The 22533-nt window shown below is 36.3% G+C and overlaps 1 protein-coding gene across 4 annotated transcripts in view; it reads right to left on the bottom strand.

The window, feature by feature from the left end:
- LOC576444 (sperm flagellar protein 2) overlaps positions 1–22533 on the bottom strand; it is a 62364-nt gene that overhangs the window by 5048 nt on the left and 34783 nt on the right. For 2 of the 4 annotated variants that reach the window (XM_030996862.1, XM_030996859.1), the window contains 17 exons: positions 21052–21218; positions 18665–18931; positions 17742–17879; positions 16891–17183; positions 15716–15914; positions 15126–15173; positions 13073–13099; positions 10747–10891; positions 9714–9881; positions 8319–8457; positions 7576–7675; positions 5951–6136; positions 4230–4280; positions 3152–3334; positions 1845–2000; positions 747–884; positions 1–36 (listed from right to left, as the gene is read on the bottom strand). In XM_030996862.1, the coding sequence (XP_030852722.1) occupies positions 1–36; positions 747–884; positions 1845–2000; positions 3152–3334; positions 4230–4280; positions 5951–6136; positions 7576–7675; positions 8319–8457; positions 9714–9881; positions 10747–10891; positions 13073–13099; positions 15126–15173; positions 15716–15914; positions 16891–17183; positions 17742–17879; positions 18665–18931; positions 21052–21218 (2441 nt within the window). The remainder of the gene's footprint in view (positions 37–746; positions 885–1844; positions 2001–3151; positions 3335–4229; positions 4281–5950; positions 6137–7575; positions 7676–8318; positions 8458–9713; positions 9882–10746; positions 10892–13072; positions 13100–15125; positions 15174–15715; positions 15915–16890; positions 17184–17741; positions 17880–18664; positions 18932–21051; positions 21219–22533) is intronic. The other 2 variants (XM_030996860.1, XM_030996861.1) reach the window with 2 other exon arrangements.

Below are 22533 nucleotides of genomic sequence, written 5' to 3' on the forward strand. Positions count from 1 at the left end.
CTTATTTCCATCCTGATTTTCAAATGACAGTTGACTCTATTTGGGAAAGAAAAGCATAAGATAATCAGACTCTTTGTTTGGCCAATCTCAAAATCTGGCTTCGTACAAGAATACAGAAAAATATTTACCTTTGTTCATACATATTTTTAAAAATGTTATGTTTTGCTACTCATCTTTTATCTTGTACACCTCATTATTTATCTTTCTCTCATTTTAAGTCCCTATTCTCTCCCCTTCTCTATCCCCAATCCTATTTTTTCCCCCTTGTCTAATCTTCCCATGAACAATTTAAATGTACAAGATGGTCAAAAAAAAAATTATTTAATAAAAACATATGAAAAGTTTTACAGAGTTACAACACTGCTATCAAACAGAACAGCTTTTTGTTATGCCGTGATTAGTAATGAATTAGTTCAGTAATCAATTAAAATATAATCGCAATTCTTCCTGTTGGTCTTGATGCCTCTTCCAGCATTCAATACCACATCTGTGATACCTATTCATTATTTTGTTTTTTCAAACAAATCAATCCGAAACTTTAATTTCATATTCATAAGTTCATAAGAAATTATAATGTTAATTTTTTTAAATGAAATTTGGGAAAATAAGGGTTGGATTCATCTGAACCGATCTGCACTTGACTAAATCAAATGAAAGTTAAACTACCCCGCACAAACCATAAATACTATGAAATTAGGCAAATTACATTCACATTATGATAACATTTGGCCATATGTAAGTCATACCTCTTTCATGGTCTCTACATCTCTCTTGCTAGTTTCCACCTCTGCGGGTTTGGGGCGGGGCATGTGATTGGCGGAAGCCACGCTGAGCGCCCGGAAGAAACCATTCAAGTAGTTTGCATCGACGCTGAAATACAGCAGCTGAATAAGAAGAGGAACAAGATGAGAACATTTTTTTTATAAATCTAATTAGTGAGTAGATTTGTATACAGTCAAACCTGCTTTAGTGACCACCAGTCTACAAAGGACATCTGTCTACGAGGACCACATTTTGTGTTTCCCTTGAAAGATCGCTATAGACAGGTTTGACTGTACATGTACACTGCAGCAATGGGTGAACACTTGACTGGAAACGTGAAGGTTGAGGGTTCAAGCCCCAGTGTGACAAATATGTCCTTTGGTAAGATATTAACCTACATTTGCTACTCTCGACTACAGTGTAGTAAATGGGTACCACTGCTACAATCCATTTCATACTTACAGTAATCTGATAAAATCCTTGTACATTGCCAAAGCTCTGATACCACCCTAGTAAACAATAATTCCAAATCCATGGTTTTTATCATGATAAGATTACTCAATCTTTGTGCCAAGTTTCAAAAGTTTTCTTCACTCAACAGACATGATCCTAGTGAAGAATAGCTGCTCCCTCACATCTATGAGACCATCAAAATAACCCAGCATTTTTAGGATGAAAATAGCTACTTACAAAATTCTATTTAATTCTATACTACAACACGTTCCAAAGAAATCACACAACCAAAAGTCAAACATATCATAATAGATAATAAAAGAATGGTATGATTACAAGAACATCAATATCTGTCTATGGGTATTATCCTAAAAGGAAAAAATATCAAAGAGTTCTCCTAATTCATACAATTGTGTCAGTGAAACAAATACCTTTTTTATTTACAGGAGCTCCTTGAATAAGTTGTATAAAAAACGAGATATCCTTACAGCAACTATAATGTACTCTTCTGTTTTTATCATAGCTCTTTTTGAGATTTACCAATTTGTTTTGAGAGTCTTTGAGAGCTAAACTACTCTCCATTGCTCTCCAACGCCCTTATTTATCAACTTTGTTCATTGCATGCTTACCATATTGGTGTAATCCAAGAGGGGAGGAATGGCCGCAGTATCGGCGAAGATATCAAAGAAGAGACGTTGGATGTGCAGGGTGCGGTTGTAAGGGCTTGGTTCCGTGGGGTCCTCTGGGGACGGCACCCGCTGGTCGTTACTGTACCATAAGGGCACCTAGATATGGAGGAGTGAGAGTGCTTTTGATTAGTATGATGTACATTGATGAGATTTGATTGAGTATTGGAGCAAATTTTGTAAATAAAAATATTCAATTACATATGTAGAGGTGTAGTGGTCTAGTATACGTTGTTGAGTCCAGCCGCAGCAATTATGCTCTTTGGAAAGACATTAATCTACATTTGCCCACACTCCACCCAGGTGATGTACTGGTAGGATTGAATTCCCTACATGCTGTATGAAGCATTAATTTATGTAGCCTAGCAGAGCCAGGATAACATTGGAGCACCTTGAGCACCTTATGTGGTAGATATGTGTGCTATGAAAATTTCCAATATTGTCATTATCATCATCATCATCATCATCATCATCATCATAATTATCATTATTATTGTTGTTGTTGTTTGATGAAAGGCAGAAGGGCATATGAACTTACATCACTTTTTTTTTAATTATATACTTAAAGCCCTTCTAACTCTCAGCATGCAATATAACATGAGAGTCATACATACTATTCATGATAAAACATGGGAAAGAAGAAATATAAGAAGGGAAGTGATAGAAATGCATATACTCAGATCAACGAACACTTTGATCCATAAAACAACAGAGAACCATTCACATAAACTGAAATAAATAAACATACCTAATTCTACAATACATGGTCCTGGACTATTTCCTCCACGGTAAATTTCCTACACCAACTGAATTTCTATCTTCGATCCTGGATCCAACACTTTACCTAATCCTAACCCAAATCCAAACCTAACCTTTAACCTACATGTAATTGCAACCCTAATCCTAATGTTAATCCTTATCCAACATGCTTAACATGCATAAAAAGTTATTGTCTTATGGCAGGCTAATGAATATTAATGAGTCAGAATGAATCAGGAGAGCTTGGGTATTTGTTTCTAGTTCATCATGACTGTGCCATGGACCAGTGATGGCCTAGTGGTACAGTTGCTGCCCGGCAAGCAATAAATGGCAGGTTCAAATCTCGCTGTTTTTTTTCTTACTTGTTTTTCAATTACAGATCGATCGATCAATCTTATTAATTGGGTGTAAGCCACAAATATGTTTAAAAACAAAATAAAGCCTAGGTGTAAATGATGCCGGAGCATACCTCAGAGTTGACCCTCACTCACCTGTTCAAACTGTTCCCTAGTGACAGTGCCGGTGTTGAGGACATCAGCCTTCTTGAACTCCTCCAGGGTGTCAAGGAGCTGAGCTTGGGAAGGCTGGCACCAGGGATGGCATGACTGGAGCAGGAAGGTCTTCCAATCGATGTACTCAGAGTCAGGAGACAGCTGAGCTGCTAGGGTCTCCAGCTAGAGAAAAAAGATAGAATAAAAGGTTATGTCATTATTATAATTGAGGTGTCCAGGAGCTGAGCCTGGGAAGGCTGGCTCCAGGGAGGGCACGACTGGAGCAGGAAGGTCTTCCAATTGATGTACTCAGAGTCAGGAGACAGCTGCATGAGCAGCTAGGATCTCGGAAGCTAGAGAAACAACACCAAAATACAAGCTTATGTGTACGTTATAACAGCATTATGGCATTTTCTGGTAGGAATCTATCAAGGATCAAGGTGCTTGAAAATATAGATTGACAGTGTAGACTCCTCATACAGAAAATCAAATTTAGTACTATCTAGACAACTTTAAAATATAGCACATCCTTCAATGAACTATCTCCCAAAATCTTGATAGTGCAATGGTTGGACAGGCCAACATGAAGTGACGATGAAAAAAAAAACAGAGAGCGGCCCATGGTGCCTAATGTTGATGGAATGTAAAGGATGTTTGATTGTACTTTCAGGCCACACTATTTAATCCATCGGGGCGCCATTTCACAAAACTTGTCATCAGTGAAAAATGACAGTTTTTGTTATAAGCTAGTGTAATCCTTGTTTCTGATTGGTTATCAGCAGATATGACACTGGTTTTTGTCATTGAAAACAGGCTTTGTGAAACAGGTCCCTGGTCTTGTCCTCATCTCCTCACCTACATCGTGGGCTCCAATCAGCAAACTTGACAATACAACAGGTGTACAAAATCTTGACAAAGCGTGTTGGAAACCACATGGCTAACTGGTGAATCTTTTAATACATAAGACCGAAAAGAAAACTCTGGTGACATATCCTTGGGACCACTTCCACAAAGCTTATATCAAAGACCACTAAAGATTTGAGAAGTTGATAAAGTAATGAATACTGTAGATATTTACCTGAGCAATGCTGATATTCATCCATCCATCAGGCAAAGCTTCCATCCCATGCTGCAAGAAATCAATATGAATCATGTAAAATTATCAGGTATTGAAAACATAAACTTCAAATCATCATGACATATGTGCACAGCAAAAAGAAAATACAACACTGTGGTAGGTTTGGTAAGACCCCTATCAGAAGTGGAATGGTGTCTAAAACATGTAGCATTGATGCTGTCTCTCTTGACCCAGGTGTAGTAATGGGTAAATCATACAATGTACAAAATGTACCAAATTTCTTCCTTTTATCATCGCTTTAGGTTTTGTTGTTGCAATACCTGAATAATGGATGTATATATATATATATATTGAGATGATTTTAATATCACAAGGGAGACCATCAAAGTACACGCAATCGTTATCAATTTCATTATCAATATCTTCATCATCACTATCAGCATCATCATCATCATCACCATCATCGTCGTCACCACCATCATCATCATCATCATCATCATCCTCATCATTATCGTCGTCGTCATCACCATCATCATCACCATCATCATCATCACCATCATCATCACCATCATCATCATCATCATTATCATCATCATCATTATCATCATCATCATCAGCATCATCATCATCACTATCATCATTATCACCATCATCATCATTATCACCATCACCATCATCATCACTATCATCACCATCATCATCACCATCATCATCACTATCATCATTATCACCATCATCATCACTATCATCATTATCACCATCATCATCATTATCACCATCATCATCACTATCATCATCATCATCACCATCACCATCATCGTCGTCACCACCATCATCATCCTCATCATTATCGTCATTGTCATCATCATCACCATCATCATTATCACCATCATCACTATCATCATTATCACCATCATCATCATTATCACCATCATCATCACTATCATCATTATCACCATCATCACCATCATCATCATTATCACCATCATCATCACTATCATCATTATCACCATCATCATTATCATCATCATCACTATCATCATTATCACCATCATCATCACTATCATCATTATCACCATCATCATCATTATCACCATCATCATCACTATCATCATCATCATCACCATCACCATCATCGTCGTCACCACCATCATCATCCTCATCATTATCGTCATTGTCATCATCATCACCATCATCATTATCACCATCATCACTATCATCATTATCACCATCATCATCATTATCACCATCATCATCACTATCATCATTATCACCATCATCATCACTATCACCATCATCATCACTATCATCATTATCACCATCATCATTATCATCATCATCATCAGCATCATCATCATCACTATCATCATTATCACCATCATCATCATTATCACCATCATCATCACTATCAACATTATCACCATCATCATCACTATCATCATCATCACCATCATCATCACTATCATCATTATCACCATCATCATCACTATCATCATTATCACTGTCATCATTATCACCATCATCATCATTATCATCATCATGATCATGATCATGATCAGCATCATCATCATTATCATCATTATCAGCTCATCTGTTCAGATCCAGAGTGAAATAACTGATGTCTTATGTTAGGAATTTGGGACTGATAATTTTCTGATCAATGACAACTCTTTTTTTATCGAGACACAGCCCAAATCTTCGCATTCTCTGTACATGCTTACAGTCAACGCAGTCATGTCACAGAGAGTGTCGATGAAGCCCTTTGCGGATATGAACCCAGAGGGGGCTGACTTGATGAACTGGGTCTGTAGGTTGATGATCTGCTCCACAGTGAATGTATCCATCTGAGCTAGCTCTATCGGGTAAGGGCGAGGGGGAGGGCTAGGGGTACGATACACCTTCACCAGCTGCAAGAAGGGGAGGAGAAAGAGGGGTTACTCCATTGTCCAGTAATTAAGGTAATCAAAAGAAGGAATATTAAGAAGGCTGGAATTTTTCTTATAAAGCTTTACTTTCCTCCTGTCTTATTTCCTTTTTATTGTTTATATTCTTTCAGACAATTTTTTTTTGTCATGATTTTTTTTTTTTTTTTTACATGATCTGACTTTGCATTGTCTACATTTTAATTTGAAATACGTTTAAATTCAAAAGGATGGGGGGAGAAAGATCAAATCTTAACATCAATAATGATTGATGCAATTATCAGAGTTATGGGCCTAAACACAACCAATAAAACAAACATAATCCAGCATTGTGAGTAGTTCATCAAAGGTTTTAGGTAGGGATATATCTTCCGTGCATTAGTTTGGAGAGGAAAAGGAATAAGAATTACAACAATAAGAATAAGTAGAAGAAGATGAAGAAGATAAACAAGAAAAAGAAAAAATAAGAAGAAGAAGAAAATGATGACAAGAAAAAGAGAAAGAACAACAACAACAAGAAAAACTAGAAGAAGAAGAAGAAAAAGAAGAGAATAAACATAGATTGGAAAATTAAGAATTCTAAAATCATAGAGCCAATAACTTTACAAACAAAGAAAATATTATTTGAAACATGAAAGGACAGTTCCCAAACAATGAAGATCAACATAGATTCAGTATTTGCCGGCGATAAGGCCGCAGCGCCCCATAGGCCGCACACCCGATTTTGACATTAAAAAAAAAAAAAAAAAAATGTCGGAGGTGGGATATAAACCCTCCCCTACAAATGTTGATATGACCCAAATCACCGCCTTAGACCGCTCGGCCATCCCGTCCCTGATGCTATCCCTTGCAGTTTTCTCTTGTGTATATATTGAAATGGATTCAAAATGGCGACTTCGCGTGCTGGATGCTTCGCGGCAGCTCCGTTAAACGGGCCCTTCTTTTACTTTTGCAATGCATTAATTGGCACGAACTTAGATCAAGATCTATCGGCAGATGTTGTTTTGGAAGTTTATTTTCATCTTCATGTCAACAATGCAAGATAAAATTGTCGGTAAGATGTGTGGAAATGTGCTGTACCATAGTTGTATAGTTATTGTACCGTTCGTAGTCCCATATGTGCGAATTTGTGCTGGTTTTTACTTTCTTTTTCTTTTTTTTTTTACTCTTTCGCCGCAAAGGCCACACCCAACTTTTTAATATTTTCTCTTCCAAAAATACTGAGGCCGTTACGCCGGCAAATACGGTAGGACCCTGTCTTACAAAGAGTTGATATCAAACGCAACTTATTTACGATCAACTGCAACTAGGTACATGAGAAATAGGAGACTGCAAACTTGCGATTGACTAGAGGACTTGCGATTAATTTGGATCAATCACAACTCTTTGTAAGATGAGGCCCAGGACTAGTCTGACTTCCATACCTTGTTGATTGCAAAGTCATCCTGGAAGACGACTAGCTCCGGTTGAATCTTGGCTTTCTTCTCGATACACTCTCCAAGATACTGACATACAATGTTGATACTACAATCAAATCAAGACAAGAAAAGCAAACAGAACTATTAGGTATTGTTCTTAGGTTTTTTGTACAGATGTGTATCAACAGATATGATTATTTACGTCTGGGGACCGACCTTTAACGTCACCATCCAAAAGACGCGACTCAGTTTTGAACCGGGGTTTGTCTGAGCTAGTTGCAGGGGAATATAGAGAGCTGACCAAGTGAACGTACCGCTAGACCAAACCACATCTCTGTGTTTTTCTCGGGTTCTTCATTAAAGCATAGAGCTATGGATCTGTTCAATTTTTACACGCTTTGGGGACTGTCTCCACTTTAATAGTTGTCAATGATTTGATGTCATAGTTTCAAATCAAAGATACTACCTTCACCAGTTCAATTAGTGACACAATAGTAATTTCATTCCTTAAGAGGTTCATCTGATTGGTAGTAATTCCATCGATTGAATTTTTATTTTTCCATTGTCGCTAGATGGGGTGGTACGACCATCTAGCGGCGATAAAACGTCAGTCTGATGATGCCTGCAGCAACGAGTAGGCGAAAGTCTCACAGGTAAAACAACCTTTTTGCTGGTGAAGCAATTAAAATTCAATTTATGGAGTAATTTCATTTTCTTGCTATGCAAGCTCGATTATGATTGGTCAGTACCTGTCCATCTCCTGGATAAACCTCAATCCCAGCCAATTATCCATGTCCTTGTATGCCTCCTCGGCCCTGGCCTTCAGCTCCTGTAGAACCTCGATGGCATGTATCTTAATCAACTCCATCCTCGTCTTCAAGCTCGATTCTGAAAGAATAAAAAAAATCAGGGAAAGTAATAATCCTATGCATCCATCGTGGCAATGAAGGACAATTCCGCAATAAGTGACAAAGCTCTATAATAGGCATCTCCAGAAACAAATGTTTAAGCTCACCAGGGGTCTGTTTAAAAAAAATTGTCATCAGTGACAAATGACAGTTTTGTTATAAGCTACTGAAATCCTTGCTTCTGATTGGTTATCAGCAGATTTATCACTGACTTTTGTCATTTGTCAATGAAAAGTGGCTTTGTGAAACAGGTCCCAGTAATAATAATAATGATAATACTGGTAAAACGAGCAATACGAGTAATAACAAAAAAAAAAGACCCCAAAACAACAATAATAATAATTACAGTAAAATAAATCATAATAATGATAACAAAGCAACATAATAACAACAGTAATACCAATAATAATAATAATAATGATCATAATAATTGGATTTAGTGGATTTATGCAGATATCTTACACCGGTCATTTTCTCAAATTGAGTTCAGTTCAGCTTTTCATTTTACACTCCTGGCAGAGTACTGGTAGTATTATGACAAAAAATGAAAGCAGGCTCACTCTACTGGACTTACATGTATGACTTTTAATCTCTTTAGGACCACCATGTTTTTAGACAATTTTCAATTATCTTTCAAGAGTGAAGTTTTGACTATGATTAATATGGTATAGGATATCTACCTTAGATATAAACGTGTTGTTCACTACCCAAACTCTTGAGCAGACATTAACAACCATAGCATAGGAGGGGGTCAACTCCTACACTAGGGCCATCCACACTTGCATAGAAACACGCCCGGAGCCTAACCGCGATGTTTCCAAGGCAACTACGCTTTACCAGCAAAAATGCCATGGCCGAAACATTCCAAACTGAAGTGTGATTGTTTTGGCGAGTTTTGCAAGTATAAACGCTCACAGCTGAAACATCGCGATGTTTGTCACGTGACTCTAGGAGTGGGGCTAGCTTTCGTCCTTGAAGCCTTATCGAGTTCACTATACTGCTGCAGCCACAGCGGAAAAACAGCTGATCGAAAGGGCATTATGCATCGGGAATACCGCACATGCGCATTACCAACCAAAACACGTCAAAACATCACTGAGCTTTTCAGTCGGTGATGTTTCAGCACAAGTGTAAATGGGAGCGCAAAACATCACATTTTTTTAAGATGAGGATTTGATAAATGAAGACGCTTTGACTTTGTGCGTGACCTTCAACATTCTCTGTCCTTGTACTGACCTTCAAGCGCAATGGCTCCCAGGTACTCTGCCTTCATCCGTTCCTTGAGCTCTCTCTTGACCTTCTCCTCAGGGGTGTCTTCCACCGGTGGAGGGGTGGGAGGGGGAGTGGGCGTGGCGGTCTTCTTACCCTTCTTGGGCGACTTCTTACCCCCTGGAGTTTTCTTGCCTGTACATGCACAACAAAAACAAAATGGAAACATAAGTTTCCAAATACTTCAAATGAAATGGACAATTTAATGTGGATATATATATATATTTGCTAGTAAATAAAGTAATATTAAATGTCATTTATTGATTGCAGGAAGTCACAGAATACATGTATGCATTGATCTGCTCTGGATAATTTTGTTTGCTTTTATTACTACATACAAGAAGTAGAGAGCATTTAAAGTCCAGAATTTTATAGCTTTATTAGAAATACAGAGATAATCTAAACTCTAAAGTAGAGATATTTAAAACAAAAGTCAGGTTTATAAAAAAAAGGATAGCATGGCCAATGGGAAGGACAGTATCGATAGTGATGAGGCTACCCTGGGTAAAGAAGATCAAACTATTGGTATATTAGTACTGTTTGTTCAAACCAAGGAATATAACCTGAATAATATAAATTATATATATATATATATATATATACAGTTAACAGCTGAACTATTCATACCCCTTCTAAATTTGATGTTTTTTGTTGTTTTTCGTAACTCAAAAATGAAAGGTGGATTGGTTGAATTAGGGCATTTGTTGAATATTGTTAGATAAAATCTTTAATATTTCACATTTTTAAGAAACATAAATCGGCACAAATAAATTGTTGACAACATACTTAACTTTACGGTTACGAAACTTGGTAAGGGTATGAATAATTTAGTTGTTAACAGTATATCATTTTGAATACCGGTAATGCAACTACCGGTATGTAATCTACGTATCAATCTTTGGACTGTTTTTACAATGAATTTTCTTTCAATAAACTGAACAAAACGAATGAATCAATGAATGCTATACTTGTTTGTCCGATTAATGAACGCGACACTCACCAGTGGGTGATTTGCTCTTGGCCCTCTTGGCTCCCTTGTCTTTATCCTTGCCCTTGCCCTTCTTATCGCCCTTCTCCGCCTTCTCCGCGTCTCGGGCCTTGTCAGCCTCCTCCTCCGCATCCTTGGCTGCCATCTCAGCAACCGTCTGAAGGAAGGAAGGAAGGATAGATAGATGGATAGAAGGAAGGATGAAAGGAGGGGTTGGCAAGGATGGAAGAGAAAGACAATAAGCGGAGATGAGAAGGGTAAAGGATTGAGGAATGAATAGTAGGAAATTATATATATGTGTCAAGAGTAAAAGGGGCAAAAAAGAGAAGAGTAAAAGAGGTGGAAAAAGATTAAAGAAGTAGAAATTGGTAAAAAAAGAAGAAGAAAAAAAGGAGAGGGGAGAGGAAGATAATACAGAAAAATACAGAGTACAAAAGAGAGAGAGAGAGAGTGAGAGCAATGAAATGGGTGAGATAGAAACCAAAAGAGAAAGAGAGAAACAAGACAGACAAGAGAGAGAGAGAAAGAAGGTGGACAAAATGAGAGAAAGAGAGAGAGAGGGGGGTAATAAAACAAAAATTATGACAATAAATAGTGTATACAGTCACATATAGGATAGGACAATCATTATATTTCTTAATACGCCAATTTTCTGTATAAAATCTTAGGATTTTTCCCTTGATCAACTTATTTGATGACTATGCATTTTACCAAGGCCTTACTATGAATTATATCTTGAGACTGAAATTATATCTTTTAAAAATAAATTGGTCTACACGTATCTGCAACAAATAAGGGGACGCAAATAATGCAGTATTAATAACAAACTTTCCCGGTATTAACAGTTTGTATAACCTTCTAACAACCAAGTATGAGCCATGGTGTATATGGTACAGTTATGTGTATATTGAAGTAAACAAAGTGTGAGAATTAAAACACAATGTATAGTTTCTGTAAATAAGACAAACTAACATTAATTAATTGGTGTATTGATAAATATGTAAATAAAAATTGAAATTTGTACATGGTATGTGCTTATTTTAACATTAGTCTCTGTGCCGATTCTATTTGGTTTCTCTGTTTATTATACTCCAATGGAAAGATATAGAGTGCTACAGTATGTACATGTATTGTAATGCTTTCATACGATTGTTAATTTGCTGCTAGTACATCAACTCCAATGGCAAATACAGGATATTTCTAAACACAAAAAGGATTCATGGGGAGTGTTCTTGTGCATGTTTTACAAATAAATAAAACTCAATAACTCAAGACATAAAATAAATGCAAAAATAAAAAAATGGTAATATCAAAAGCTACGTTCAAAAATCACAACAAACATTTGATTTTTTTCTTCATCTTTTTGGTGAAATGTTTTGATTCTAGCTGAAACAAAGGCTTATTTGAAAACAAAAACCAAGACAACCCTATAAAATGAATTTTTAATAGCAATAAAATGGGTTATCACACACAATGGAATGCACCCATATTTCCCAGGTATATAGTCAAACAATTAATGAAAGCCAAAATAATATAACCCAAATGTGCATTTCATCTAGTTGCTTAAGCTGAGATTGAAGATGATTTGTTTTTACTATTTACGATATGCACTTTGCATTTCCTTTCTTACCCAACTGCATTTTTGCCAGCTTATGAGTGCCCCCTTCTTTTTTTCTCTTTTTCTCTGTAAATTTCCTTTCTTCTCTTTTATGTTTATATGTGATTGTGTTGTGTGAGGTAATGTGCTTTGCAATAAAGAATTAGATAAATTTAGCAGCAGCATTTTCTAAATGAGCATTAGTACTTGTAAAATTGTGAACATAAGTCATGTTTTGATGCCCCAAGAGATTTTAACCTATTAAACTTGGTGAAAAGAAACTCTACTCCATGGAATTCATACACAAATATAAGCACTTGCAATCAACAATAAAATAAGTAAATGAGTTAAATTAAACCAAAATCAAAACAAATTTTAAAAAGTTAATCGATAACAATCTGGCATTCAAAAACATGATTTAAATAAAACTACATGTCACTGAATACAAATTTTTCCCAAGATATGAACAAATTTTGTCAAAACCCTGAAGTTTTGTATTAAGATTTCATAGAAAATCAAATTTTCCTTGTGTTGCATTAATGAAATCTACTGTAAAAATAAAAATCAAATCAAATCAAATTAACATTTACTATTGCTTTTACTGTGCATGTGCATTTGAATAAAAAGCGTGTTAGTGAAAAATCAACACTCTATTGTTAAATTGCAAACTATGGTGCCTGCCTGCGCTGACTCAAACTAGACAACGTCAGGGGCTCACTCAATGACGTCAATTTGACTTACCAGGATTCCAACCTTATAGTTATCCCACTGTAAAGTATGGAATGCATGCATTCAAAATACAATCAAATCATCAATACCAGGCAATGCACGTTTAAAGTGATACTGAACTTTCTGCCCAGTGCACAGCGCCATCTCATGGTCAACTTGCCAACGGTGCGTATTAAACCCAATGCCTATTAACCTCCACTTTGCAGACAGAGGACTTGATGCATAAACCCGCAACAGCGCAGCTTAGTAAGCAGCGAGTTACGGGACCATACTGCTACAAGCTGACCTGAGATGGCGCTAGAGGGGATTTTGCAGGAGTGCTCCGAGTACAGTATGGCTTTAAACTAGGGAATTTGAAAACATTTCTTTCATTTCTTTCATGTGTCTTGTGATTCAGATAATATGGTACTCATAATTTAGGCAGATATCATGACAGTCACCTCATTGTTTAAAAACAATTGAATTGGACCCAACATATTTGCAGGCATTTAATTCCAATAATTGTATCACTCTTGTTTGGACAATAGCAGATGGATTTATTGACTTAATCAACGTCAGTTAAAATCTGCTGTGCATATACATTTAGAGAATATCTTTGGATAATTTGATAAAGTTGAGTAAATCTGGGATCATGCTTGTATATAAAGCAGAATATTGCAGATTGAGGCACGGATACCAAATTATTTTGCATGGTCTCTTTGGGTTTTTAAAATCAATATCATTGCCAATTTGAGTACCATATATCACTCCATATGTGAACAAATCTTGCTTGAAAAACAACCAAAGAATATGAACCAATGCAAACAGGTCAAAATTGGATGCAACATTAATACAGAGTTTGAAAGAAGTACAAAAATAATTTGTACGTCGAGTAACAAAGTCTAATGAAACATAACAATTGCATAAAGTACACATGTGTATAAAAACACATCAAAGTGTATGCAAATAATAAAGGAACCAAAAAGAAACGGGCTATAAATTCCAAATTGTGAACATAATACTCGGGATTTGGTACAATAAAATCTACTCACCATGCCCTTTGGGGGGATTTCAAACTCTATATGATAATCCTTTAAATGTTCACAGATAAAGAAACAACTAGATTGAAATACATGTTCTTGCTATGAAATGCAAACTGATGATTTTCATCTTCTTCTTCTTCCCATCATATCATATTACTACTTCAGTACATATTAACATAAAAGCCTCATAGTGCATAATTGTACATTATTCATCTATGTATTATATATAATATGCATAAGTTACTACTATCCTATTCAGTTTTAAACATGTAGTTTTCTTACTTTCATCCCTCATTTTTTTATCTATCTATTAATGTGAAGTGAAAATCACATATGATAATGAAAACAAATTGAACAACTAGAGCTTCCTTATCAAAGTAATTTTGTCTATTTACTAAATGTGCAAGGACTCTTGAGCTTAACTGCTACTGAAAAGTATTTCTAGCCTTTAAAAAAAAACTAAGTTGAGCATGCCTCGATGAAGGCGAGGCTATTTCAAGTCTTGCACCCCCCGCCCCTACTTGAAAAAGCCAGTCTTCTAATGGCCAAGAATTTATATTATATCATAGAGAACAAATATTTTTCAAGCCAAACGCAAGCTTCATACCTGCCAACCTTTCACAGCAAGAATTAGGAATCTCTCAAGGCAAAATTAGGAATACATCTATTTTGTATACTTTTGACAAAAATATATTTTCGAAAAATAGAGGAATCTAGTGTTCTGAAGCCCCTCCCCCCCCCCCCAAAAAAAATAGGAACTATTCATCCAAAATAGGAATGGTTGGCAGCTATGCGCTTGTTTAATTATATTCCTAGATACTGCATCTTGTTATTAATACAAAAAATTGTTTATTTCAAGCCTGTTCATGCTCAAAACAAGCCTGTTGTAAGTTGGTTCATGCATATATCTTGGTAGAATAGCAGTCCAAGCTATTTCATGAAAGGTTCATTTTCATTTCACATGCATTTCTTACGGGCTTGAAACCAATCATTCTTGGGCTTGGTGATTAATAATTTAAAGCCAAATCAAACATTTTTCTTACGATCTCTGATATCTTGTGCAGTCCAAACTGGTATGCTTCAAAGATGAGCTGTGGAAATGATTAAAAAAATACAAAATATACATTTATTTAAAGGGCAATTAACATTCAGACTTTGCTTCCAAAATTGAAATGCAGAAATGCTGGAAACCAGCTGATTGCATTTCTTTCATACTTATCATGTCATTTACAAATTGACTTGACTACATTAGGAATATGTGAATTTTTCAAGTTCTGCCGAGAAATGAGGCATCAAGACAAAGCTTGCTTTAATAAAACTATGAAAATGAGACAAACAGAACTTCAAGGGAAAATCTGATAAAGGATACAAAAACTATGAAATCTGTTTGAAATTTGCAGTTGATCGAATGCAAATTGGCGACTTTGTGAATTAGAATGTAACCTCCTCTCCAACTTGATGTGTACTAAAAATAATAATAAATTTCTGTTTTCTCTTAGGAGAATATCTAAATATACCTATGCCGTAAAAAAATACTCACATGACAGCCAATGTGATTTGAGATCAACAATTTTAAAAATGTTGAAGTTTTTGCCCTCAAAAATACATTTTGCTTAATCAATGTATGACTCACTCTTTCATCTGGATCTGCCGGTGGCTGAGGAGTATCCTTCTCCTCATCGGCACTGGTAGAGGGCGCTGCAGCTTTCTCCTTCTCCTTGCCCTTACCCGCCCTGCTCTTGGTTCCCTTGGCTTCCCTCTTATCAGCCCCTGGAGTGGGGATGGGGAAGAAGCCTTCCGATGAGCCGGGGCGTCGGGGGACCAACGGGATCCTTTACAAGAGGAAGAGAAACAGATATTAGGCGGTGTCAAACAAGAGGCCAATTATCTAGAAAGTAGCTATCTAGATAATTGGCTGGCTGTCTGTTATCGATAATCCTGTGAAAAATTCTCCCTTGATAGGATTTTTCACAAGATTTTTGGCGGGATTTTCTGTCTGTCACCAATGTTGAATCCTGTTAAAGGTCAGTGTAAGGTCAATTTTTAACTTAATGATTGGCAGGCATATGGTTTCTAACATGCTATTATAACCTTCGCACAGTTATATTAGCGTGCTTTTAATGAGAAGTGTTAATTGCACATTACTTTTGATTGACTGTGTGATGTCATAATGCTTATCTACCACTTCTGACACCGCCTATATTAGCATTTCAGTTAATAGTCAAAACCTCATATGAGGTTCAGGACAGATAAGTATCGATCTGTCATTTTTTTGCAATTTTACCCAAAGGAAGACCTATTCATTTCAAACCTGCAGACCATTTTAATGTTTGCAACTGAAACTTTTCATTGTGTGTACATTAAAATATACTGTAGTGTACTGAATAAATATAATAGATTATTTCTCCACATTATATTGCAGTGTTCCAAGGTACATTTGCGAATCTTGAATCTGAAAAATATTCATGTAAAAGTTGACGAGAGGTTGAATGAATCAAATGATACACTTGTCTCAAATTAGAATTTAAAGATATAGCGATGATAACATTTATTTCATAAAGTAAGTATGGCATACTTTAGATTTATGGATAAGCCATGTAACTTGAAAGTAATATAGATTATAAAGATACATTTCATAATAAGGGTTTCCTCAATATCACAAACCTTCCAAAAATCCACATTAATTCATAACTTGTTGTTACATGTAGCTCAACAAAAGCAAATACGGCTAACTGTAAAAGCATCTTTACATTAACCAACATGTGCTATTCTTAGTGGTAGACTAAATAAAATCTGTGATGGACTTACTTTGGTTTGAGCTCATCATCCACATCCTTAATCTCCTCCACCACCTCCCCCTTGCCCTTCTTGCCCTTGGCCGATGGGGTGGTCGGGGTGGGCGTGACCACTTGGGTGTGGCTCTCACTGGGTACAGCGCTCTCGGCGGGAGGGATGCCCGAATCGGGTCGCTCCATGGGAGGGAGGTCGATGAGAGGGATACGGGCGTAGTTGGGGTCCAGCTCTTCCGGTATCTTGCCCTCCATGCCCTGGTAGTAGTCCTTGAGGAGACGCAGGGTGTCTTGGTAGCGATCAACCTCACACTGTGATCAAAGAGAGGGGGGGGGGTAAAATGATCAAGTAGTGAGGGGTGAAATAAGCATATTTAATAAGCATATTTGGAATCAGTCCATTTAAAATTGACATTGTATCAAAACAGGAGATAAAAAAGTCCTTCTTGACCAGTACTACAGAATGGTTGCGGTCATAATAAATTGATGTTCAAGAGGAGTACAACCTTACATGCACTTCTAAAATTAAAGAAATAAATAAATTGAGATACAGTGTATGATAACTATTTCTATCCATTTTCAAAACAAGTTTACTGATTTCTCTGTTTTGGGGCTATACATACAATTTTTGTGACCTGGAAAGAAAAAGGTCACAAAAATGCACAGTACACTTTAACCCCATCGCCCCAAGTAATCATAAATTACCAAAGGTGGCATTATATATGGCCCATTATGGCCCTCAGCTAGTCCTTTTAAAGTAAACCCATTGCCTCCTGTAACTGGTTGGCTCTTGTGTTAAGTCAATGGGAATGAGAGAATTCAGCAGCCAACAGGTTAAGCACACATGTTCAACCCTTTTCTACTACTGACCTGCAGAAGAGTAAGATAGTGATTGGTGAGGAGACCCAGTCGGTCTTCTAACCAACCCTCGTTGATGACGGACTGACGTTCAGCCTCTGCCTCCAGCTTCCTCTCATCGGACATCTCCCACAGCTGCTCCTTAAGGTCCTGTTCGAAGAACATTACACAAATATCAAGATATGGGACTGATATTTCCTTTTCATTAGTGTTAATTCTCGGTCAAGAAAAGTCTTTCAAACTCTACTGATAATACAATATTTTCCAAATAGCTAGCTGCTTCAGTTCCAGCAAAGTATTCTTGTTATGTTCTCTCTAGCTCACTTATTATTGCATATACTAAAAACAGCCTGACTGGACATAAAAATGCTGTTTTCCATTCATCAAATCAAATATATAACGACATAGATATGATGATGATAAACTAATGTTTACTTTGCCTGATCTCTGACTGATCATGAACAGTCCTTGAAAGAAATCTTTGAAATCTTATTACTATTTCTTGAAGTGTGTGATGAACACAAAGTATTTCATTTTAATTTCATTACATTGCATTAAATTGGTCAACCTTTTATTACAAACGAGTAACATTCCAATTATATATTTTGCATGAAAAAAACATGAATTTACGGTAACGTTTTAATAAAAAATAAAAAAATAAAAGTGGGCGGAATACCCCTACCACCAAAGAAGCATTATTAGCTTGTAGGCAGGGATCCCCCCTTTTTAAGCAAAGAAAGTAAAACAACAAGGCCACGTTTCACAAAACTTGTTCTCAGTGACAAAATTGACAGTTTTTGTTATTAGCTACTGAAATCCTTGCTTCTGATTGGTTATCAGCAGATTTGTCACAGATTTTTGTAATTTGTCATTGAAAGAAGGCTTTGTGAAACGGGTCCCAGGTAACAAGATGCAAATATACAAGATCACCCTACCTGGACCCTCTGATGCAGTTCAGCTTTGGTCTCGTCGTCATCCCTCATGTCCTCTGCGATCAGGTTATACTCCTGCTGCCACATGTTCATGAACTCCTGCTTGCTGTCCGGCCGGCGCAGGTAAGCCTCAAAGTTGCGTCGGATGCGGTAGTAGTAGTGGTAGATGTCCTCCCTCTCGTTGCGCACGTTGCGGAAGACGTGCTTGCTGGCGCCCAGGTAGGTGGACTCAGTGTTTTCCCAGTGCGGGGCCAGTGCATTAGCAAGATTCTGAATGTAAAATAGGTTATGATAATAATAATAATTGCATTATGTAACAAATAAAATGCTTTTTAATTGGTTTAAAGTGCTCCCAGGTCGAAATTCCATTAGGATCCGATCCTAGTGGACCATCAAAAACCATTAGAGCTATTGGTGTCTAATGGTTTCAATAGGGAAAGTGAAATGATGGAGAAACAGAAACCATTAGAAAATATCTATTGGACCAACACAAACCCACAGAAAGAAATCTGATGGACCAACAGAAAGCTTCTATTGGACCAGCATCCACCCATGTCTTCTATGGGTTTCTGTTGGTCCATTAGATATTTTCTTCTATGATGGGTTTCTGTTGGTCCATTAGATATTGTCTATGGGTTCCTGTTGGTCCATTAGAGATCTTTCTATGGGTTTCTAATGGTCCCATATCCTGAATTCCCTATTGAAACCAATAGTCCAATGGCTTCTATTGGTAAATCAATAATGATAAATCAAAATCGATTTTAGCAACTGTCCACCAAAAAAGTATATTCTAATCTCAATTGCATTAACTTCATCACATAGATCACTTAAAGTGAGTTTGAGAAGATCCTTTATTTTAACTGAAGGCTTGTACTATTCTATATAATAAACATACATGAATTGTTTCTTGGTTAGTAATCATTATAACAGGGCTTATAATCAATATATCTATTGCTAAAACGTGAATGAAATTGTAACATGATTAAACAAATAATCTATTGGTCATTAGTTGCCGAAAGAAAATAAAAATCACAGAATTGATGTACATTGTCATAAGTTGCTTAACAAATTATGATAAATGTAATTTTCTGTAACACGTATAAAGTAATCATGAATATGCATGAGATAGATTTAGCTGTTGGTTTCTATTGGTTTCTATTGGACCTAGATCTATTGGTTTCTATTGGTCCCATTGGGTTCTATTGGTCTCATTGGTTTTCTATTGGTCCTATTGGTCCTATTGGTCTTATTGGTCTATATTGGTTTCTATTGGTCCTATTGGTTTCTATTGGTCCTATATATTGGTCCTGTTGGTTTCTATTGGTCCTATTGGTTTCTATTTCTATTGGTTTCTATTGGTTTCTGATGGTTTGAATGGTCTCTATTGGATTCAATTCTATGGGTCCAACAGAAACCAATAGACTCCAACAGAAACCATTAGAGACCAATAGAATTTTTCTAATGGTCTCTATTGGTCTCTATGGGATTTTCGACCTGGGCTCTATGGCAGACAACCTCTGGAATTCAACAACTGTATTCTTTAGTCCCAAAAGTTGTATTTTACTGACAAAAGTTGTATTCTTGAAAATAAACACGGATTGTTACGCAGATCAATGCCTCTTACGGTTTCTACCTACAGAAAGAATTTTTTTTATTGATCATTGGTTGAATATGCATGATTTTGTCATGACTGGTGTGTTCGATGAACCAATGAACATCCCCAAATTTCTGATGTGAGATACTTGTAGGATACTTTACAGGACAGAATGGACATTTTGCCATTGAAAATGGCGGACGCACACACAAAATATTAATTAAAAAAAAAAAAAAAAAAAAAAAAAAATCGTTTTTTTTTGTTTTGAAAATCGTATTTTAGTAAGGAAAATCGTACTGTCGTATTTGCTTCTAAAAATCGTACTAAATATGACTAAATCGTATTGGTTGGCAGGTCTGCTATGGTCATCTATTTCAGAGTATTTTAAGAAAGACGAAAAAATCAGAGCAGTTTTTAACAAAGTTTGATATAATTTAGACACAGTAAGAAAATTGATATCTCTAAATATATGGGAATCTCAACGTGGCAAGGAAAAATTACAAGCATATATAACAATCTTGTCCTAGATCTAAAGTACCCATTATATTCATAAACCAAAAATCAAGTAATTTCATAGTGACATGCCTTCATCTTTTCATTTACTAAGAGAATTACCGGTATTAGGTGATTTAAACAAAATGAAGATGTTGATATTTGATAGTCCATAAATCGATGGACTAAACCAAAGCACATAAGAGGTTTTAAACTTGGCCCTAAATTAGGTGGCCCTAAATTAGGTGGCTCTGAGAATACGGGCCTTAGGAAGTATTAAACCATAGGAGTCTTGAACCCCTACCTCATCTATAGGTTCATCCACATAGACCCAGTCCTCTGAGCCAGGCTGAGGAGGGGGTGGACCGGTGGGCTCAGCAGGGGGTTCGGGTTCAGGCTCTGGTTCAGGGGTAGGGGTGCGGCGCTTCTTGGGTGACTTACTGCGTGAACCCTTCCTCTTGGGCGAGGCACCTAGGAAACAGATAGCATATCTAATGTTGGGTGCTGTTGTAAGTGTTGAATATCTACAGATGAAAACCATTTAACATCATCACCTAACATCTACGACCATCAGGTTGCATCCTTGAAATACCTGTAGTTTTCACAGATTATGTTATCAAGAGATTGTTAAATAGAGAACATTAAGTCATTTTTCTTTCCATTTTTCCTTTTTATATTTTTTGTTTTTGCATGTAGAAGATACTAAACAACAATACAAGGTAAAGAAAAGACAACTGAAGCAAAAGAAAGGATTCCTCTTGTTAAATCATTAATTGTCATTTAGTGCAGTGATTAATAAAACCATGGTACTAAGATTCATGATGTTAAAAATTGTTCTCACATTTTAATGAAACTTTAAAGACTTACATTAGGCTACATGAAAATCATAAAGAATACTCCTAATTCATTACAATACCATTCCTGTCATATTTTCCCCTAAGATATTTGTTTATCTTGACCCCTAGAGTCTGAATGTACAGGAAGTTTTTAAACTGTCATTTCTGTGTCAAGTGGGCAAGCACAACGTTAGTCTGAATTACTGGAGTAAACCAAGTGCTGTATTAGGAGGTGTATTAATTGGTTTATGGATGCTTTGTGCAAAAAAAGTGGTGAGGGAATTTTCAGAATGTGGTTTTACTGTTATCCATTTGCAGGATAGGTTTAGATCAGAATTTTATGAACTCTTTGCAAATTCATTAACAAAAGTGAAATTGAGGAATTTTAAAAAAGGTACAAAATTACGCTTTCGTTGTATGCATATTAACATTCAAATTGCACCTTTCTAACCCTTTCAACAAAAATATAATCTGAATAAATTAAACATTAGATAGTTACAGCTCTGAAAGAAACAAAGTCAAGAGAGGAAAATGAAAAAGAACAATAAATTCCCTGCATGTCTTTCGTGTTTGTCAAACTTGTAGCATATTAGTCAACGAAAAAAGAAAGAAAGAATGGATTCTTTCCAATTACATTTATTTCTACAATACTAATAACATATCTCAAGGTAACTTGTAGTATGTTTTATACAGTTTGACACAGCTACATGTACAGCACAGCCAGATAGCATATCAACACAAGCATGGGTGCACAAGTTAAAATGTTATACTATCCATTTTGCCAGACGCCTACCCCCACTCATATCAGAGTGAGACAATTTTTGATGTTTGCTAAAAAACCTTGTGCCATGGAGTGAAATTATTTCTCTTTATTAGATAAAGAGGGATTGCAAGTGTATTGTTAGTACACACTCTTGTGAGACCTGTGTTATTTTACAGGGTTTTGAATG

The sequence above is a fragment of the Strongylocentrotus purpuratus genome, unplaced genomic scaffold (assembly GCF_000002235.5).
Source record: "Strongylocentrotus purpuratus isolate Spur 01 unplaced genomic scaffold, Spur_5.0 spur5_scaffold_3, whole genome shotgun sequence".
Classification (NCBI taxonomy): Eukaryota; Metazoa; Echinodermata; class Echinoidea; order Camarodonta; family Strongylocentrotidae; genus Strongylocentrotus; species Strongylocentrotus purpuratus.